This window comes from Mandrillus leucophaeus, unplaced genomic scaffold (genome assembly GCF_000951045.1).
Source record: "Mandrillus leucophaeus isolate KB7577 unplaced genomic scaffold, Mleu.le_1.0 Scaffold111, whole genome shotgun sequence".
Lineage (NCBI taxonomy): Eukaryota > Metazoa > Chordata > Mammalia > Primates > Cercopithecidae > Mandrillus > Mandrillus leucophaeus.
The window spans coordinates 2,724,186-2,742,851 of NW_012099321.1; the positions used below are offsets into that span (position 1 = coordinate 2,724,186).

Below are 18,666 nucleotides of genomic sequence, written 5' to 3' on the forward strand. Positions count from 1 at the left end.
AAGAGAGAAAGAGAGAGAAAGAAAGAAAGAAAGAAGGAAAGAAAGAAAGAAAGAAAGAAAGAAGGAAGGAAGGAAGGAAGGAAGGAAAGAAAGAAAGAAAGAAAAAGAAAGAGAAAGAAAAAGAAAGAAAGAAAGAAAGAAGGAAAGAAAGAAAGAAAGAAAGAAAGAAAGAAAGAAAGAAAGAAAGAAAGAAAGAAAGAAAGAAAGAAAGAAAAGAAAAGAAAAGAAAGAAAAGAAAGAAGGAAAAGAAAGACTTGTTTTAGAACGTACTTTATTTGGGATTTTGTAGTAGTCTCCCTACAACCTTAAGTGGCTGTCACAGGTTACGGGAAGATGCCACTCCTGAATCATTCCCCCAAGTGATGAGCACCAATATTCTGCCACTTCCGCCAGGCTTGCCACGCTCACCTTAACAGATAATGAATGAAATATGTCACAGTATTGTACTGAGTTTTTTCCTCCCAAATAGGGAGGCCATGGGCCAGGTGGAGGGCTGTATTTGTGAATTTGCTTGAGTTTGTCCAGAGGGCATCAGGATTGGTCGGGGAGGAGATGGTTTCTCCCAAACTTCTCTCCACTCTCCCACATGGCCTGTGACCTATTGAGTTAAAGGCTGGGTGAGGAAGAGGTTTTTAAAAGGACAATTGCATTTGGGAGGTTTGCCAGGGCAAGGATGGAGAGCATGCCATCCTTCAGTAGCCTGAATGCAGCCTACAGTCCTTCCAGTTCCGAATAAAATGTACTCAAGGCTCAGATCCATCAGACAAAGAAAGATACATCAGTAGAGGAGGGGCAAGATGAAAATGGGAGTCCGGCTCTTCATTCACGCACATGTAGTTCATCTCTAAGGCTTCCAAGAAAGCGGCCGCACACCAAATCCCTTCCGATTCTGTCTGTAGATAATCCTCTTAATGGAATATTTAAGGAATCGGATATAAATCACCAACCTTTTATCTCACCTGCAGATTCATATACCATAGGACATATTGTGTATATGTCTATCTACATATAGATGGTTGCAGCTGCTTTTATGAGTGGATATTGCCATGTTTTTAGTATCAATATGTTTTCCAATATCTAAACCTATTTTTTTCCTGGAGATATGGGTGCAAAAATATAAATTTTAGAGCTTGGAGCCCAGAAAATAGATGTACCTAGAGACGTTTCAAAATTAAAACACACATCCTTCTGAAAATCTTTTTTGTCATTTGCAGCCACTACAAATGCCTATTGTTATGATGCACTCATAAATAACTTGATTTTGGCATATGCTTTCATACCATACAGAAAATGAATAAATTAAATTTGATTTACCACCTTTTTCATTTTTATTAGCACTACTCTGAAGAGTTTATGTAAGGGACGTGCCAGAGCAGTTATGCCAAATGTTTTAAGGCGTTGGTATTGATATTATATAAATTAAGGTGTTTTAATTTGCATTCTTTAATTAACTAAATACTGGCAGAAAAATAAAACACAAGGGCAGCCCTGACTTATTGCCTCTATTAAACTGCTGACATCTCCAAAAAGATGCTTTAAGTAATTCAATCCAGGCGGTGGGTGGGAGGGGGATATTAACACTCTCTTACTTGGCAAAACCTATTGGGGTTAAAGAAACCAATACCATGCTTTGCTTACAGAGTGGTAAGGGATTGGGTGTGTTCTATGGTCTGAATTTGTGTCCCCAAGGAGAAGTTAACTAAATGCTTTTAATTCTCTGTCCTGAGCGTGGCAGGCTGCTGGGTGCAGGGCCCTGGAGGCCTCTGCTGGCTGTCTTTGCCCCCAGGGCTGAATCCCTGACAACTTGAGAAGAGACAAACTGGTTGAATTAATTAAGTAGATTCCATATCAACATAATTTTACGAGAAACAAAAGGAATCATCCAAGACCCTTCAGGAGAGCTGGCTGCTTCCAGTCTGTCCTCTTCATCATACTTGGGCCCCCAAACCATGAAAATAAGCTTTCTCAAAAGATGTGCAAAAGCGACTCACCATAGCAAAGACATGGAGTCAACCTCAGTGCCCATCAACAGTGGACTAGATAAAGAGAATGTGGTACCTATACACCACGGAATACTACGCACCCATAAAAAAAAAATGAAATCATGCTCTTTGCAGCAACGTGGATAGACCTGGGGGCCATTATCCTGAGAATCAGTGCAGGAATAGAAAACCAAATATTGCATGTCATCACTTATAAGTGGGAGCTAAACATGGGGTACACATGGAAATAAAGATGGGAAGAATTGACACTGGGGACTACTAGAGGGGGAAAGGAGGGAGGGGGGCAAGGGCTGAAAAACTATTGGGTACTAGGCTCACTACCTGGGTGACGGGATCAACCATACCCCCAAACCTCAGCATCGTGCAATATCCCTATGTAACAAACCTGCACATGTACCCGCTGAATCTAAAATAAAAGTTGAATATTTTAAAGAAAGGAATAAAAAGAAAAAGGCTATCCGAGCTTTAAAACATTAAAAAAATAAAATTAAAAAGATGTGCCGGGAATACTCTAACTCCCTTCCAAAGCCTGCGTCTCATCACGACCTCCTGAGACTTTTTAAAATTCCCCATCTCAGAGGAGACAGCACCTTCTTTCTCGGCTAAGTAAATGCTTGCTTTTCCCTCCTTGCCCTCATATGTTCTTGATTTTTGCTCTGTTTCTCCTCTCTCTCCTGTAGGACCAAAGTAAACTCTGCTAAGTTCTCATCTTCTTTAATTCTCCCTCCAGATTTTTAAGAAGGAGCAGCTCTAAGGAGAAGATTACTTTCACCAGTTGATAGCCATAGAAAAGGAATTGATCCCAAGCAGAGGCGAGACAACTGCATTTGTCTTCCCTAAGGCCACTGAATCCTTAGTGAACCGTCTGTACAACAGCCTTTACTGTTCTCTTGACATTCTGAGGATGTCTGTCTTGCATTCTTCACCACATCTGGCAAGCCTCATGTCTAGTGGCCTCATCGATACCTGCTAAGTTGACCTGAGACATCACACAGGCATCATGGGGCTAGGGAGTGGAATTTACCTTCTCCTGGCCCCCACATGACCTCGGCATTTTCATACAACAGTGTCTCTTGTGAGAGGGCCCAATAAGAAGCAGTTCAAGGGCACCCCAAGCCCTATTGCCCAAGTCTCTGAGTACCGTTATTATGCAATGTCCTTACTCCAGCTTTCTTCTTAAGACGAGTCTCGCTCTTAAGAGTGGAGTGCAGTGGGGTGATCTCAGCTCACTACAGCCTCTACCTCCCAGGTTCAAGCGATTCCCCTGCCTCAGCCTCCTGAGTAGCTGGGATTAGAGGCACACACCACCACGCACACCCAGCTAATTTTTGTATTTTTAATAGAGATGATGTTTCACCATTTTGGACAAGCTAGTCTAAAACTCCTGACCTCAAGTGATCCACCTGCCTCTGCCTCCCAAAATACTGGGATTACAGACGTGAGCCACCACGCCCAGCCCTGAATGGTTTTTTTACTTTTTATTTTTTAAGACAGGGTTTCACTGTGTCACCCAGGCTGAAGTGCAATGGTGTGATCACAGCTCACTGCAGCCCCGAACTCCTAGGCTCAAGGGATCATCCCACTTCAGCTTCCCAGTTATCTGGGACTATAGGTGTGCACCTCCACGGCTGGCTGCTGCTTTTTTTTTTTTTTTTTTTTTTTTTTTTTTTGTAGAGCTGGGGCTCTCCTTGCTTTCTTACCCAGGCTGGTCTCAAACTCTTGGGCTCAAGAAATCCTTCCACCTCAGCCTCCCAAAGTGCTGGGATTACAGGCATGAGCCACCACCACACCTGGCCCTGGATAGTTTGCTTTATTTGTTCAAGGAAGAAAGGATAAATTCCAGCATTTAATAAGGAAAACAATTCTCTTTTGCCAGCCTCCAATCCCATCCTCCCTAATTAAAAAAAAATCTCACTTTCTTGTCGTTTCCCATCTTGCAGCTCTTGTCAGTTGTTTTAAAACATGTCTCTTGTCATCAATAAAGTCATCATTATGCATTTTGACTGCAGTGATGAAAAATTCACCCAGTTTAGAGAGAGGACAGAGACCTGGGAGAGCCCATTCAGGCCTAACGGGAAGTGAGAATAAACATAAAGAAAAGGACACATTCGACTCATGGTTTTTAACTGCTGTCGTTTTTCTGGTTCTGATTGCTTTGATTTTGTTGTTGTTGTTGTTTGGTTATTTGTACATTGGTTTATTTCTTTAAGGAAATTAATTAGAAAAACAAACACACCCCGGAAGAAAGCAGTGGTGCTGACCTCATCAATGTCAGGCCTCGAGACACGGAAGGAGCGCCTCAGGATGCCCGGTGACTGTTCTTCAGCACACGGGGCAGCGGGTGACACAGATGCACAGGCAGGAACTGGAATTCTTGCTAGAAGTTTACTTTAGACATGCTGGAATTTCCACTTATCCTGACTCTACAAGCACATCAAGACACTGACCAGTCCTGATCCTTCTTCCCAGTGTCACAGAGTCAAGGTCACTAACAAAGAGTGAGGCCCAAGCCTGGGACTGATGGTGAAGAGATGAAAGTTGGGCTTCAGCTACTGGGGAGGCTGAGGTAGGGGGATCGACTGAGCCTGGGAGGTTAAGGCTGCAGTGAGTCAAGATCATGTCACTGCACTCCAGCCTAGGCAACAGAGCAAGACCCTGTCTCAATAAAAAAATAAAAAAATAAAAAAATAAAAATTGGGGACTTGATCTGTGAGTCTTTGCAATGAGGAGCTGTGTAAACCAAAATGCCTAATGAATGAGATGCTCTGCTTTACTGTTTTTTTTTCTTCGTAAATGGTTGATAAAGCAGAAAATTCTCAACATCTCTCAACATCCCTTTGTACCTTTAAATTTTGCAGGCAATACCTATGCAAAAAATAAATAAAAACAAGGACAAAATAAAGACAACTTTCCTGCCCTGGTGAGTCCTCTACTAACAATAGTTATTTATTTCATGCTTTGGTATCTTCCAGGGCTTCACAGTTCTCATTCGGGCAATTCACGGTTAAGACTGAAGACGAACCTCTGCTGACACTACCAAAATCATTTCCTATATTTACTGTCTTTGACACAACCTTTGCCTTTTTATGAACATGATCCAAAAAGGTCTGGAGAAACCAGAGTTTTAATTAGGTTTCAGTTACTGGAAATTCTGTTTTGCTAAAATATCTATTTGACAATATCCTGGATTCTTTTAGGCTAGCTTTGATGTATTCCTCTCCTCCTTCTTCTTCTCTTACTAAAGGATGGAGAGGGTGGGAAGGGCATGATATTTACTTAAATCCAAAGATGGAAATGCAACCACTTCCTCTATGAGCCTGTATAGTTCTCCAAATGTCTGTGACCAGAAGGTCCCAGAAGTATTTCCTGTGTATTCGTGCTTACACCCCAAAGCTGAATTTTTTTTTTTTTTAACCGAGTCTCACTCTATCGCCCAAGCTGGAGTGCGGTGGTGAAATCTCAGTTCACTGCAACCTCTGCCTCCCGGGTTCAAGTGATTCTCCTGCCTCCACCTCCCAAGTAGCTGGGACTACAGGCACGCACCACCATGCCCAACTAATTTTTGTATTTATTAATACAAAAATTATTATTATATTATTATTATTTTTGTAATTATTAATAATAATTTTGTATGTTGTAGAGATAGGGTTTCACCATGTTGGCCAGGCTGGTCTCAAAGCCCTGACCTCAAGTGATCCATCTGCCTTGGCCTCCCAAAGTGCTGGGATGACAGGTGTGAGCCACCGCAGCTGGTCCCAAAGCTGAATTTCTAACACACTCCAAGGCTACTCTACCAATTTTCTTAAAACAGAGTTGTTCTGAACGCATATAGCTTTTGACCCAACAATTTTACTCCTAGGAATTTCCCCTATACTCATGCCAGCACACATTGAGAATAAATGACATATATATATATGACATTCTATATATACAATGACATATATAGTTATGCACTGCAGGAGCAAAAGGTTAAAGCTATCTAAATGTTGGCCGGGCGCAATGGCTTACGCCTGTAATCCCAGCACTTTGGGAGGGCGAGGCGGGTAGATGATGAGGTCAAGAGATGGAGGCCGTCCTGGCCAACGTGGTGAAACCCTGTCTCTACCAAAAACACAAAAATTAGCTGGGCGTGGTAGCATGCACCTGCAGGCCCAGCTACTTGGGAGGCTGAGGCAGGAGAATCACTTGAACCCAGGAGGCAGGAGGTTGCAGTGAGCCGAGATTGAGCCATTGTACTCCAGCCTGGTGACAGAGCAAGACTCTGTCTCAAAAAAAAAACAAACAAAAAAAAAAAACTATCTAAATGTCTAGCAGTAGGGGACTAGCTAAATAAACTGTGGCATATCCATGTAACAATACTGTGAAACTGGAAAAAATAAATAAACAAAACATAGAAGCCCTTTAAGCAATCTCTAAAATATATTATCTTTAAGAAATAAAAATAAAATAAATAAAAAGCAAGTACAGAATAGTTCATATAGTATATTCCCATTGATTTATAAAAGGGGGAAAGAAGCCAGGTGCAGTGGCTCACGCCTGTAATCCCAACACCATAGGAAGCCAAGGCAGGAGGATCACTTGAGCCCAAGGCTTCAAGACCAACCTGGGCAACACAGCAAGACCCCTATCTCTACAAAAACTTTTTAAGAAATAGCTGGGTATGGTGGCATGCACCTGTGATTCTAGCTACTTGGGAGACTGAAGTAGAAGGATCACTGGAGCCCAGGAGGTTGTGGGTGCAGTGAGTTGTGATTGTGCCACTGCACTCCAGCCTAGGTGACTGCACCAGACTCTATTTAAAAAAAAAAAGGTGGGGGCAATTCACAATTGCAGAAATATGGAACCAGCCCAAATGCCCATCAATCAATGAGTGGATATATATGATGGAATACTACTCAGCCATAAAAAGGAATGAATTAATGGCATTCACAGGAACCTGGATGGAATTGAAGCCCATTATTCTAAGTGAAGTAACTCAGGAATGGAAAAGTGAACATTGTATGTTCTCACTCATAAGCAGGAGCTAAGCTATGAGGATGCAAAGGCATAAGAATGATACATTATACACATCTAGATGTGTATAAGAGACAGGTCCTGATCCTTCTTCCCAGTGTCACAGAGTCAAGGTCACTAACAAAGAGTGAGGCCCAAGCCTGGGACTGATGGTGAAGAGATGAAAGTTGGGCTTCAGCTACTGGGGAGGCTGAGGTAGGGGGATCGACTGAGCCTGGGAGGTTAAGGCTGCAGTGAGTCAAGATCATGTCACTGCACTCCAGCCTAGGCAACAGAGCAAGACCCTGTCTCAATAAAAAAATAAAAAAATAAAAAAATAAAAATTGGGGACTTGATCTGTGAGTCTTTGCAATGAGGAGCTGTGTAAACCAAAATGCCTAATGAATGAGATGCTCTGCTTTACTGTTTTTTTTTCTTCGTAAATGGTTGATAAAGCAGAAAATTCTCAACATCTCTCAACATCCCTTTGTACCTTTAAATTTTGCAGGCAATACCTATGCAAAAAATAAATAAAAACAAGGACAAAATAAAGACAACTTTCCTGCCCTGGTGAGTCCTCTACTAACAATAGTTATTTATTTCATGCTTTGGTATCTTCCAGGGCTTCACAGTTCTCATTCGGGCAATTCACGGTTAAGACTGAAGACGAACCTCTGCTGACACTACCAAAATCATTTCCTATATTTACTGTCTTTGACACAACCTTTGCCTTTTTATGAACATGATCCAAAAAGGTCTGGAGAAACCAGAGTTTTAATTAGGTTTCAGTTACTGGAAATTCTGTTTTGCTAAAATATCTATTTGACAATATCCTGGATTCTTTTAGGCTAGCTTTGATGTATTCCTCTCCTCCTTCTTCTTCTCTTACTAAAGGATGGAGAGGGTGGGAAGGGCATGATATTTACTTAAATCCAAAGATGGAAATGCAACCACTTCCTCTATGAGCCTGTATAGTTCTCCAAATGTCTGTGACCAGAAGGTCCCAGAAGTATTTCCTGTGTATTCGTGCTTACACCCCAAAGCTGAATTTTTTTTTTTTTTAACCGAGTCTCACTCTATCGCCCAAGCTGGAGTGCGGTGGTGAAATCTCAGTTCACTGCAACCTCTGCCTCCCGGGTTCAAGTGATTCTCCTGCCTCCACCTCCCAAGTAGCTGGGACTACAGGCACGCACCACCATGCCCAACTAATTTTTGTATTTATTAATACAAAAATTATTATTATATTATTATTATTTTTGTAATTATTAATAATAATTTTGTATGTTGTAGAGATAGGGTTTCACCATGTTGGCCAGGCTGGTCTCAAAGCCCTGACCTCAAGTGATCCATCTGCCTTGGCCTCCCAAAGTGCTGGGATGACAGGTGTGAGCCACCGCAGCTGGTCCCAAAGCTGAATTTCTAACACACTCCAAGGCTACTCTACCAATTTTCTTAAAACAGAGTTGTTCTGAACGCATATAGCTTTTGACCCAACAATTTTACTCCTAGGAATTTCCCCTATACTCATGCCAGCACACATTGAGAATAAATGACATATATATATATGACATTCTATATATACAATGACATATATAGTTATGCACTGCAGGAGCAAAAGGTTAAAGCTATCTAAATGTTGGCCGGGCGCAATGGCTTACGCCTGTAATCCCAGCACTTTGGGAGGGCGAGGCCGGTAGATGATGAGGTCAAGAGATGGAGGCCGTCCTGGCCAACGTGGTGAAACCCTGTCTCTACCAAAAACACAAAAATTAGCTGGGCGTGGTAGCATGCACCTGCAGGCCCAGCTACTTGGGAGGCTGAGGCAGGAGAATCACTTGAACCCAGGAGGCAGGAGGTTGCAGTGAGCCGAGATTGAGCCATTGTACTCCAGCCTGGTGACAGAGCAAGACTCTGTCTCAAAAAAAAAACAAACAAAAAAAAAAAACTATCTAAATGTCTAGCAGTAGGGGACTAGCTAAATAAACTGTGGCATATCCATGTAACAATACTGTGAAACTGGAAAAAATAAATAAACAAAACATAGAAGCCCTTTAAGCAATCTCTAAAATATATTATCTTTAAGAAATAAAAATAAAATAAATAAAAAGCAAGTACAGAATAGTTCATATAGTATATTCCCATTGATTTATAAAAGGGGGAAAGAAGCCAGGTGCAGTGGCTCACGCCTATAATCCCAACACCATAGGAAGCCAAGGCAGGAGGATCACTTGAGCCCAAGGCTTCAAGACCAACCTGGGCAACACAGCAAGACCCCTATCTCTACAAAAACTTTTTAAGAAATAGCTGGGTATGGTGGCATGCACCTGTGATTCTAGCTACTTGGGAGACTGAAGTAGAAGGATCACTGGAGCCCAGGAGGTTGTGGGTGCAGTGAGTTGTGATTGTGCCACTGCACTCCAGCCTAGGTGACTGCACCAGACTCTATTTAAAAAAAAAAAGGTGGGGGCAATTCACAATTGCAGAAATATGGAACCAGCCCAAATGCCCATCAATCAATGAGTGGATAAAGAAATTGTGGTATATATATATATACACACACACATACATATCACAATGGAATACTACTCAGCCATAAAAAGGAATGAATTAATGGCATTCACAGGAACCTGGATGGAATTGAAGCCCATTATTCTAAGTGAAGTAACTCAGGAATGGAAAAGTGAACATTGTATGTTCTCACTCATAAGCAGGAGCTAAGCTATGAGGATGCAAAGGCATAAGAATGATACAATGGACTTTGGGGACTCAGGGGAAAGGGTGGAGGGGTGAGGGATAAAAGACTACAAATTGGGTTCAGTGGATACTGCTTAGGTGATGCGTGCACTGAAATTTCACAAATCACCACTAAAGAACTTACTCATATAACCAAATACCACTGGTTCCCCAAAAACCTATGGAAATTAAAAATGCGGTCGGGCACAGTGGCTTACGCCTGTAATCCCAGCACTTTGGGAGACAGAGGCAGGCGTATCACCTGAGGTTGGGAGCTCCAGACCGGCCTGACCAACATGGAGAAACCGTCTCTACTAAAAATACAAAAAAATTAGCCAGGTGATCTCTGTACGCACGCCTGTGATCCCAGCTACTCAGGAGGCTGAGGCAGGAGAATCACTTGAACCAGGGAGGCAGAGGTTGCGGTGAACCGAGATCGTGCCATTGCACTCCAGCCTGGGCAACAAGAGGGAAACACTCTTGTTTCACTCTTGTCTCAAAAAAAAAAAAAAAAAACACCACCACTAAGAACTTATGTAACCAAATACCGCCTGCTCCCCAAAAACCTATGGAAATAAAAAAAAATTTAAGGATTGGGGGAGAAAATACATATATATGTATTTGCCAATATGTGAAAAAATACTTCTGGAAGGGTGGGCAATAAACTCAAAGCATTGATGCACTGCGAATGATCAACAGCTGGAAGGTTTTTTCCACTCGTAGCTTTAGAAATGGGTGCCATGGGAATGCACTTCATTATAAATAAATAAAACGCATTTTTCGACAACATTAAAAAGAATTCTAAATCACTTTTAAAGGGGGCTTGTTATGTAAATCCCCAATCTGAATGAACCATTATACTTTTGGCCATGGGTTTGGTTGGGGCCGCGCTCCTCAGGCCCCCTTCTCCAAGCAGAGGCTGGCAGAGGGCCACTGAAATAAACACTCCTCGAAATTTTCCTGACATCTTGGAATTTGGTTTTATCAAATACAACTTGCGACCATCAAGCCATTTCCTGAACAGCTCCCCCTTTTTCTCGCATTGTGTTTGTTGAAATGAGTTTGGAGCTGCCCATTCCAGCTTGGAAGACTGGTCTAGAAAGGGGCACATTTTGGACAAGCTTAGAGGCTTACTCCCTAGAAATGTGGTCACGGAAACATCATCACCTTCATGACTGAAGCCACAGCAAGGGTCAAAAGCAGGTGATACTCACAGCCTGACACCCAGCAAGGTCTTCTGGAGGGTCTGAGGCTTCCTGTGGTTCTGGCTGGCAGTCACTCAATGCAGGAAAGGGCAGGATGCTGGGGGGCACAATGCCATTGGGTAAGCATGGGCCCTGCTTCTTCTTTCAGGGGACTTTCACTCTAATACTGGATTCCCCTTCCACCCAAGTGACAGAAGGTGCATAAACACGCCTAGAATAATGCCTGCACTCAGAAGCTGCTGGGTAAACGTTAGTGGAAATCTGAATTTAACTTGAAGTAAATGCACTTAAAAAAGAAGTGGGGGTCCGGCCCCGCCCTACAACTCCCTGTTGTTGTTCGACTAGGGGGACGCCATGTCCCTGAGCTCCCTCACCTCCTCCGCCTCCGACCAGGACCAAGATTACGATTATCCGAACTAGTGGGGCAGCCGCTTCAAGAAGCTGGCAGACATGTATGGTGGCGGGGAGGATGACTAGGCCGCCTGCCAGCAGGGCTGGGGACCAAACGTCAGGCCACAGAGCACCTCCAAGGGGTCTCAGTCCCCCTCTTCAGCCGAGGACTTTGGAGCTTGTCAGGAAGTGGCCGTCGCAACTTGGAGGAGATAGGCTACGAGTCTGATGTTAGAGCAGTTGATTCCTTAGCCTTTCAGGATGGAGGAATGTGGGCAGTTCGACTTCAGCACTGAAAACCTCTCCGCCTGGGCCAGGGTTGCCCCAGAGGCCAAGTTTCCAGAAGCCTCTCACCTGCCGTAAAATGCTCAACCCTGTGTCGTGGGCCTGGGCCTGCTGTGACTGACTCACAATGCCTTTCTCTCTGGAATGGAGCTCCTTCTTACGCCTCCTGGTGCAACTTAATTTTTATTTTTTAATGCTATTTTCAAAACGTTAGAGACAGTTCTTCAAAAGCACAGCCTGGAGCTGCTGGGCCCACTGGCCGTCCTGCATTTCTGGTTTCCAGACCCCAAGGCCTCCCATTCGGATGATCTCCGTGTTTTTATACTGAGTATGTCTAGGTTGCCTCATATTTTTTATTTTCCCTGTTGCGTTGCTGTAGATGAAGGGTGAGGACAATCATGTAGCTGTACTAGAACTTTTTTATTAAAGAAACTCTTCCAAAGAAAAAGAAGTGGGGGTCAGGAGCAGTGGCTCAGGCCTGTTAATTCCAGCACTTTGAGAGGCCAACGAGGGCAGATCACTTGAGGTCAAGAGTTCGAGACCAGCCTGGCCAACATGATCCCGTCTCTACTAAAAATACAAAAATTAGCCAGGCATGGTGGCATGTACCTGTAATCCAGCTACTCGCAGGAGAATAGCTTAAACCTGGGAGGTTAAGGTTGCAGTGAGCCGAGATCATGCCACCGCACTCTAGCCTGGGCAACAGTGTAAGACTCCATCTCAAAGGAAAAAAAAGTGGGTGGGCCAGTGCAGTGTCTCATGCCTGTAATCCCAGCGCTTTTGGTGGTCGAGGCAGGAGGCTAACATGAGGCCAAGACCAGCCCTGGCAACACAGCAAGACCCCAATCTCTACAAAAAATAAAATAAAAATGAGCTTGGTGTGGTGGCATGCACCTGTAGTCCTAGCTACTCTGGAGGCTGAGGTGGGAGGAGCACTTGTGCCCAGGAGTTTGAGGCTGTGATTGCACCACTGAGGTCTAGCCTGGGCAACAGAGTGAGATTCTATCTCAAACAAACAAACAAACAAACAAAAAATCAGGGAGCAACTGAAAGATGGGTGTACTAAGCAGGACTTCAGTTAGGGCCTCCTCACTTTTTTATTTCTTAATCTGCAAAAGGAGCATGCAGATGCAGAGAGGATAGGAACGTGCAGCTGCTGAATGTGCATCATGGAGAGACGGACGTGGGGCTTGCTGGCTTCCTCTGGTCTTAACCCACCACGAAATCGCCTTAAGCCTGCACCTACCAAGTGGTCCATAAACAGTAATTGAATGCATGATTAATTGAGTTAATCAATTCAATCTAATTCATTAATGGAATAAATGGAAGTTCCCCTCACTTCCTTCTCTGCCTCAGTTTTCTCTCTCCCCTACTTCTCATTTCTCAAGATGAAAGGAAAATCTGATGGAGAAGACCAGCCCTCTGGAAAATGATTAAAGTAATTTGTCTTCAGTTTCTCCTGCTGCTCTCTCTGACTTTAAGGCTCCCCCTCCTTCAGTCCTGCACTCTGTAGAGTGGCTCGGGAACCAACTATCTGTACTTGAATCCTGCATCTACCACTTTCTAGCAGTGTAACTCGGGCAAGTTGCTTAACCTCTCTGGGCCTCACCTACAAAACAGTACCTTACCTATAAAATAGGCATAATAATAGTGCTCACCATGGTTTGTTGTGAGAAGTAAATGAGTTGTTACAGGCAAGGTGCTCAATACAGTGTCTAGCAGGCTAAGTGTTCAATAGATGTTATTATTATCCTGGGAGGAACACTCACTCTGCTAACCACAATTGGCTGATAACAAGGGTTTGACGCCTCCCAGCAACATTAGTGACTTAAAAGAGGAATCTCTAAGAAACTGGAAGGTCCAAAGGAACAAAGCAGTCAGGGGTGACTGCCCAGGGCTAGGGTTGACGTATCAGGGCAGGTCAGGCTAAGGAAGGAGAACTTCAAAAGCACACCTACTCCATCTCCCTGGCCTAGCTCCCCAGGGGCTGATAGGAGATAAACCAAACCACCCTCTTCAAAGCAGCTGCTCAAGGACCCGGATCAAATGCACAGGCTTGGAGATAAGCTTCAGTCCGCACTTCCTTTTGTCCCTTCCTCCCCACCACATCTCTAGAGGAAATTCTTAGGTGAGGAAAAGGAGTTCATTCTTCCTTCTTTTATCAAAAGGAGTCAGCTCTCTGTCCACACAACAACGGGTGGCAGAAGGCAATAGACCAAGAACGGGGGAAGGGACTGAGAAGGCCTCATTCTGTCCCCACTCTGCCAGTCTTCTGCTCTATGTGACTTTGGACTCTCCCTTACGCTCTCTGAGCCCATTTCCTCATCTGTCAAAAAAGGATAATAACACCTGTCCAAAGGAAAGAAAATTGCTGTGAGATGCTGGACCCAAAAATGCGTTTGGGGCCAGGCACAGTGGTTCAGGCCTGTAATCCCAGCACTTTGGGAGGCCAAGGCAGGAGGATCACCTAAGGTCAAGAGTTTGAGACCAGCCCAGCCAACGTGGGGAAACCCTGTTTCTACTAAAAATACAAAAATTAGCTGGGCATGAGGGTGGGCACCTGTAATCCCAGCTACTTGGGAGATTGAAACAGGAGGAGAACGGCTTGAACCCAGGAGGCGGAGGTTGCAGTGAGCCAAGATCATGCCACTGCCCTCCAGCCTGGGCAACAGAGAAAGACTGTCTCACAAAAAAAAAAAAAAAAAAAAAAAAGCGTTTGGGAAAAGATACTGTAACATGTTTATACATCAACATTTTGAAAAATACAATCATCCATCTTAAATCTTTTGGGAATACAGTGAGGTTTGATATAAATAAATAGCCCTACTTTTGTAAAATTCTTCATTCATCAGAAACATTCACTGGGTACTAACTGCACTGAGACTGCCTGGATTTGACACTCCAGGCTCACCTCCTACCAGCTTGGGCCTTGGGCAAGTTACTTAACCTTTCTGTGCCTGTGAAATGGCAGTAACCATAGGACCCATCTCCTAAGGTTTCTGCAAGGATTAAATGAGAGAATGCATGCAAAGTGCTTAGAACAGCGTTTGGCACTCAACGTTGGCTACTGTGGTGATGGTGAACCGCTCTGTTAGGCAATAAGTACACAAAGAGGATGAGGAAAACAAGAAGCATTCACAGTCCAGTGGGAGATCAGACAAAGAAGCAAATAGTGGCAGATGCCATGTGATAGGTGTAATAATAGAACATAATACCAACTGTGAGAATGTGGAAGAGGGAGCCTCTTGAGTCATCGGTGGGGCGGGTTTCCTGCAGGGCTGGCTGTCCTGGTCTTAGCCTGCTTGCTCCCACTGTTCCGTGGTGCCCCTCTCGTGCCCCAGGCTGTGTCTGAAGTCGGGGGATGGGGCAGACAGAGGAAGCGCCTTCAAGTGCCCTGAGTGCAGTGTGCTAAATCAGGGCTCCCGGCCAAAGCAGTAATTGCCAGCCGCTGAAAGATATGAAGCGCCAGGGAGGAAAACCAAGTTCTCTATGAGGCAGACTTTTCAGAGTTCTTACAGCTTGTAAAAAAAAAAAAATTTTTTTTAAATGTAAATAGTTACCCAGTGAGATATTATTTCGTGTTGTTGCCTTTAGGATTTGAGTGTTATGAAGAGAGAGGAGAGAGAGGCGATCATTCAGGCAATTCTGCCTCAGCAAGGACTGAAAACTACACATTAACCCCACACAACAAATCTACTCCCTCTAGGACTTAACCTGACTAGAGCATTTTTTTCCTGGGTGGTGAATTTTATGTAAATTGAAGGAGTGAAAAAAAATCTATACATATTCCCAGTTTCCTAAAGGATTTTCTTGATGGTTTCTAGGGAGGGGTGGGCTTTTTTAATTTTTTTTTTTTTTTTTTTAAGACACATTGTGGGCCGGGCACGGTGGCTCATGCCTGTAATGCCAGCACTTTGGGAGGCTGAGGCCAGCAGATCACTTGAGGTCAGGAGTTCGAGACCAGTCCGGCCAACAGCGTGAAATCCCATCTCTACTAAAAATACAAAAGTATTAGCCGGGCATGATGGTGCATGCTTGTGATCTCAGCTACTTGGGAGGCTGAGGCAGGAGAATTGCTTGAACCCAGGAGGCGGAGGTTGCAGTGAGCCGAGATCACGCCACTACACTCCAGCCTGGGCAACGGAGCAAGGCTCCGTCTCAAAAAAAAAAAAAAAAGAAAGAAAGAAAGAAAAAGACACATTAGACTGGAGGCTGGGGAGGGGTTACTTTCATTTCTGTAGAATTCAGAGACAATCTGTGCTTTTCTGCTTGGGTTCTCAGTGCTAAATCTGGTGCTGATGTGGCTGCTCCCCAGAGCAATTGCTCCTCAGACACAGATGATGCAATCAGTTGCAGCCATTATTTACCTTCAACTTCCTTTGTGCCAAGCATGAAACAGGTGACATGCGTTGTCTGCTTCTGGTCTCCCAATTCTGAGGTGGCCACGCTTCCATTTTACCCTGGAGGAAACCGAAGCTTAGGGAGGCTCACTGGCCCGGGGTCCCCACAGCAGCCTGGCTCTGGGTCTGACTCCCTTCAGCTTTAACTGGGAATGATAGCAACACCTGATGTTTATTAAGCGCCTGACATACGGAACTGTCATTCTTCACCACAGTGTCATGGGGGCACTCTCAGGCAGCCCTCTCCCCTGTCCCATTTTAATGGTGGCCGCTCATTCCTAGGGCCATTTGAGAAGGGCCTGGATAGAGGAAGGCCCCTGAGCCGTGCATCTGCCACTTTTTTGCTGGGGGAGAACCTGTGCCATATGTCCTGCACAGGGATGTCTTACTCGGGCTTTCCAACCACACGCCCCTCAATAAACACAGCCCATCTGAATACTGAGCCACATTCCCTCCCAGGTGACAAGCCATTCCTCTGAAAACTACACTTGCCTTCAGGCCCCAAGGGCCCCATTTAGTGCTCTGTATAGGTTAGCATTTCAGCTAAGTGAATGGTGAATCCCGATTGTAATAATCATCTAGTAGTGTTTTAATTAGGCCTCTGGCCTGGCTACGCATGGTTTTTCATTTTTCCTCCTACGAAGTTTGGATGAATCCAGCCAAAGAAACCCTGCTACCCTGACCAGCAGCTCAAAGTGTGTCCCTCCTGCCTCGCATGTTTTCGGAGGTGTGTCCTACCCACTTCCCAGGAGGTGGGAGCAGGCCAATGTTGTGTGCCCCTGTCAGTAATTACCACTGGGGGCTCAGGGAGTGAGGTGTTCTTAACAGGACAGTATAGATTTGCCTAGGCAAATTCCCCATCACAGCTGGCCAGCCTGTCCTTACCTCCTCTTCTCTCCCTTTCTTTCCTTCATTCACTACCTTTTTCCTTCTCTTTTACTCTCCAAATAGAGTGAATATTCTATTGTCCTCTCCCTTCTCCCCGCTCTCCTTTCAGCTGCCTCCTACTCCCTCTGTGTTTTTCAAATTCCCAAATACTTCTTCCCTCTCCCCTCCCCTTTTCCTCCTGATTTATTTCCCATTAATCATTTCTAACACACATCTGCTAAGGCCCTAGAAGGATCCCTTGGCTCCCTCTCACAGCTGGGCTGGTTACAATAATCAGGGGGTCTTTCATCTTTCACAGCCTCCTAGGTCTCCCCTCTACCAGCTCCTCCTCCTCTGCATTCCCGCAAAGACCAGCCTCTCTGCACCCTGGCTTCCTTCTGCCCTTCTGGCTCCGCACAACAGACTCCCCAAGGCCAAATGGCTTGTGGGTGAACGCAGCCCTGCAGTGGACTTTTACAGGTGGTGTTGGCAGTGATGGTAATGGCTGCGCACAGAAGTCGGCATGAGAATCCTGCCACGATCAAATAAATGAGATCACCCCCTCCCTTTTCATTCCCGCACCCCTCTTGCTGCAATGTGGGATCCATCTCCCAGTAAGAGTACCCCTCGCCATTCGGTGTAACATGATTTTACCAAGATTAAAATTGGGGAACATGTAATTACAGCTTGTGTAATTTCTAAGCATTCTATTTGTGCTGCCCAAAAAACAGTAGGGATCCAGGGAGCGTGCTTAGTTTCGGGTATGACTGATACTGCCTGGAAGTGGAGTCTGCTGTCTTCTCTATTGGGCAAGACACAGGATCGTGATAGCTATTTCCTTCTGTTTGAAGAGCTCCTTTGAAATCACCTCTCCCCATCTTGGGTTCTCAGGTCGTCTCAAGGCGTCGGTCAGCGCGGCAGAGTCGGGAATCTGCCATCCTAGAGCAATACGCCCTGAGTGACAGGCCTGACAACGGGAGTGATGAATTGGGACTGGAAAAGTGGTGCTGGGAGCCAGGCAGTGACACCAGCGCGCCTCCACTGGCCGCCGAGCGCATGGAGAAGTGGGCTCCCCAGAGGCCCGCGCCCAGAGGACCAACTTCGCCTCCGGAAAAGCGGCCGATCCGGAACTTGGATGTCAGGACTATGACTACGTAAAATCTCTGCCCAAGGCAAAGCTAGCAATGCACACTTTATCAGAAAGGCGCAGGGAGTCGGGAAGGGTATTGTTATTTTTAATTAAAAGTTTTTATCCCGAAATTTCCCGGGGGAAAGCTAGTGCTTTTTCCCCGGAGTGAGAAGGATTAGGGGGGGCGGAGGAGTTGTGCCGCCGAGCAGCGGTTAGAGAGAGATCCCCCCGTCCAGGGACACCCGCCTCGCCCGTGATCTCGGTCCCTCCTCGTAGCAGCTGGGCGCGGTACAGTGAGGAACTTTACGACCCTCAGCAGGACACGGTGAGAAGCCTGAAACACACCAGACACCGAGCCTCTAACGCAGGGTGCAGGCACAGCGCGCATAGCCTGGGGTCCCGCGCTTGGTCGCCGACCATGTCACTCCAGAAGGGAGACAAACTTGCAGGCTTCAGAGAGGACGGGCTGAAAGTAGTTGGAGCTGCCTACGCCGCGTCCCGAGAACAGTGGGTGCCTCCGAGGCTCGGGCGCTTCCAAGTGAACACACCAAGGGGAGGCCAAGTAGGGGAAGGAGAGCGGGGCCGAGGAGGGCCCGAGCAGCTCCGGAGAAGGACCCGGGCTCCCGAGGCGAGGCTCGCCCCCAGGCGGCCTCTGGGAGAGG

The 18,666-nt window shown here is 45.4% G+C and overlaps 1 protein-coding gene across 1 annotated transcript in view; it reads left to right on the forward strand.

The window, feature by feature from the left end:
• ZNF703 (zinc finger protein 703) overlaps positions 1-18,666 on the forward strand; it is a 52,450-nt gene that overhangs the window by 28,797 nt on the left and 4,987 nt on the right. Inside the window, exons 4-5 of the mRNA XM_011993496.1 lie at positions 17,767-18,012; positions 18,395-18,566. Coding sequence (XP_011848886.1) covers positions 17,767-18,012; positions 18,395-18,566 — 418 coding nt within the window. The remainder of the gene's footprint in view (positions 1-17,766; positions 18,013-18,394; positions 18,567-18,666) is intronic.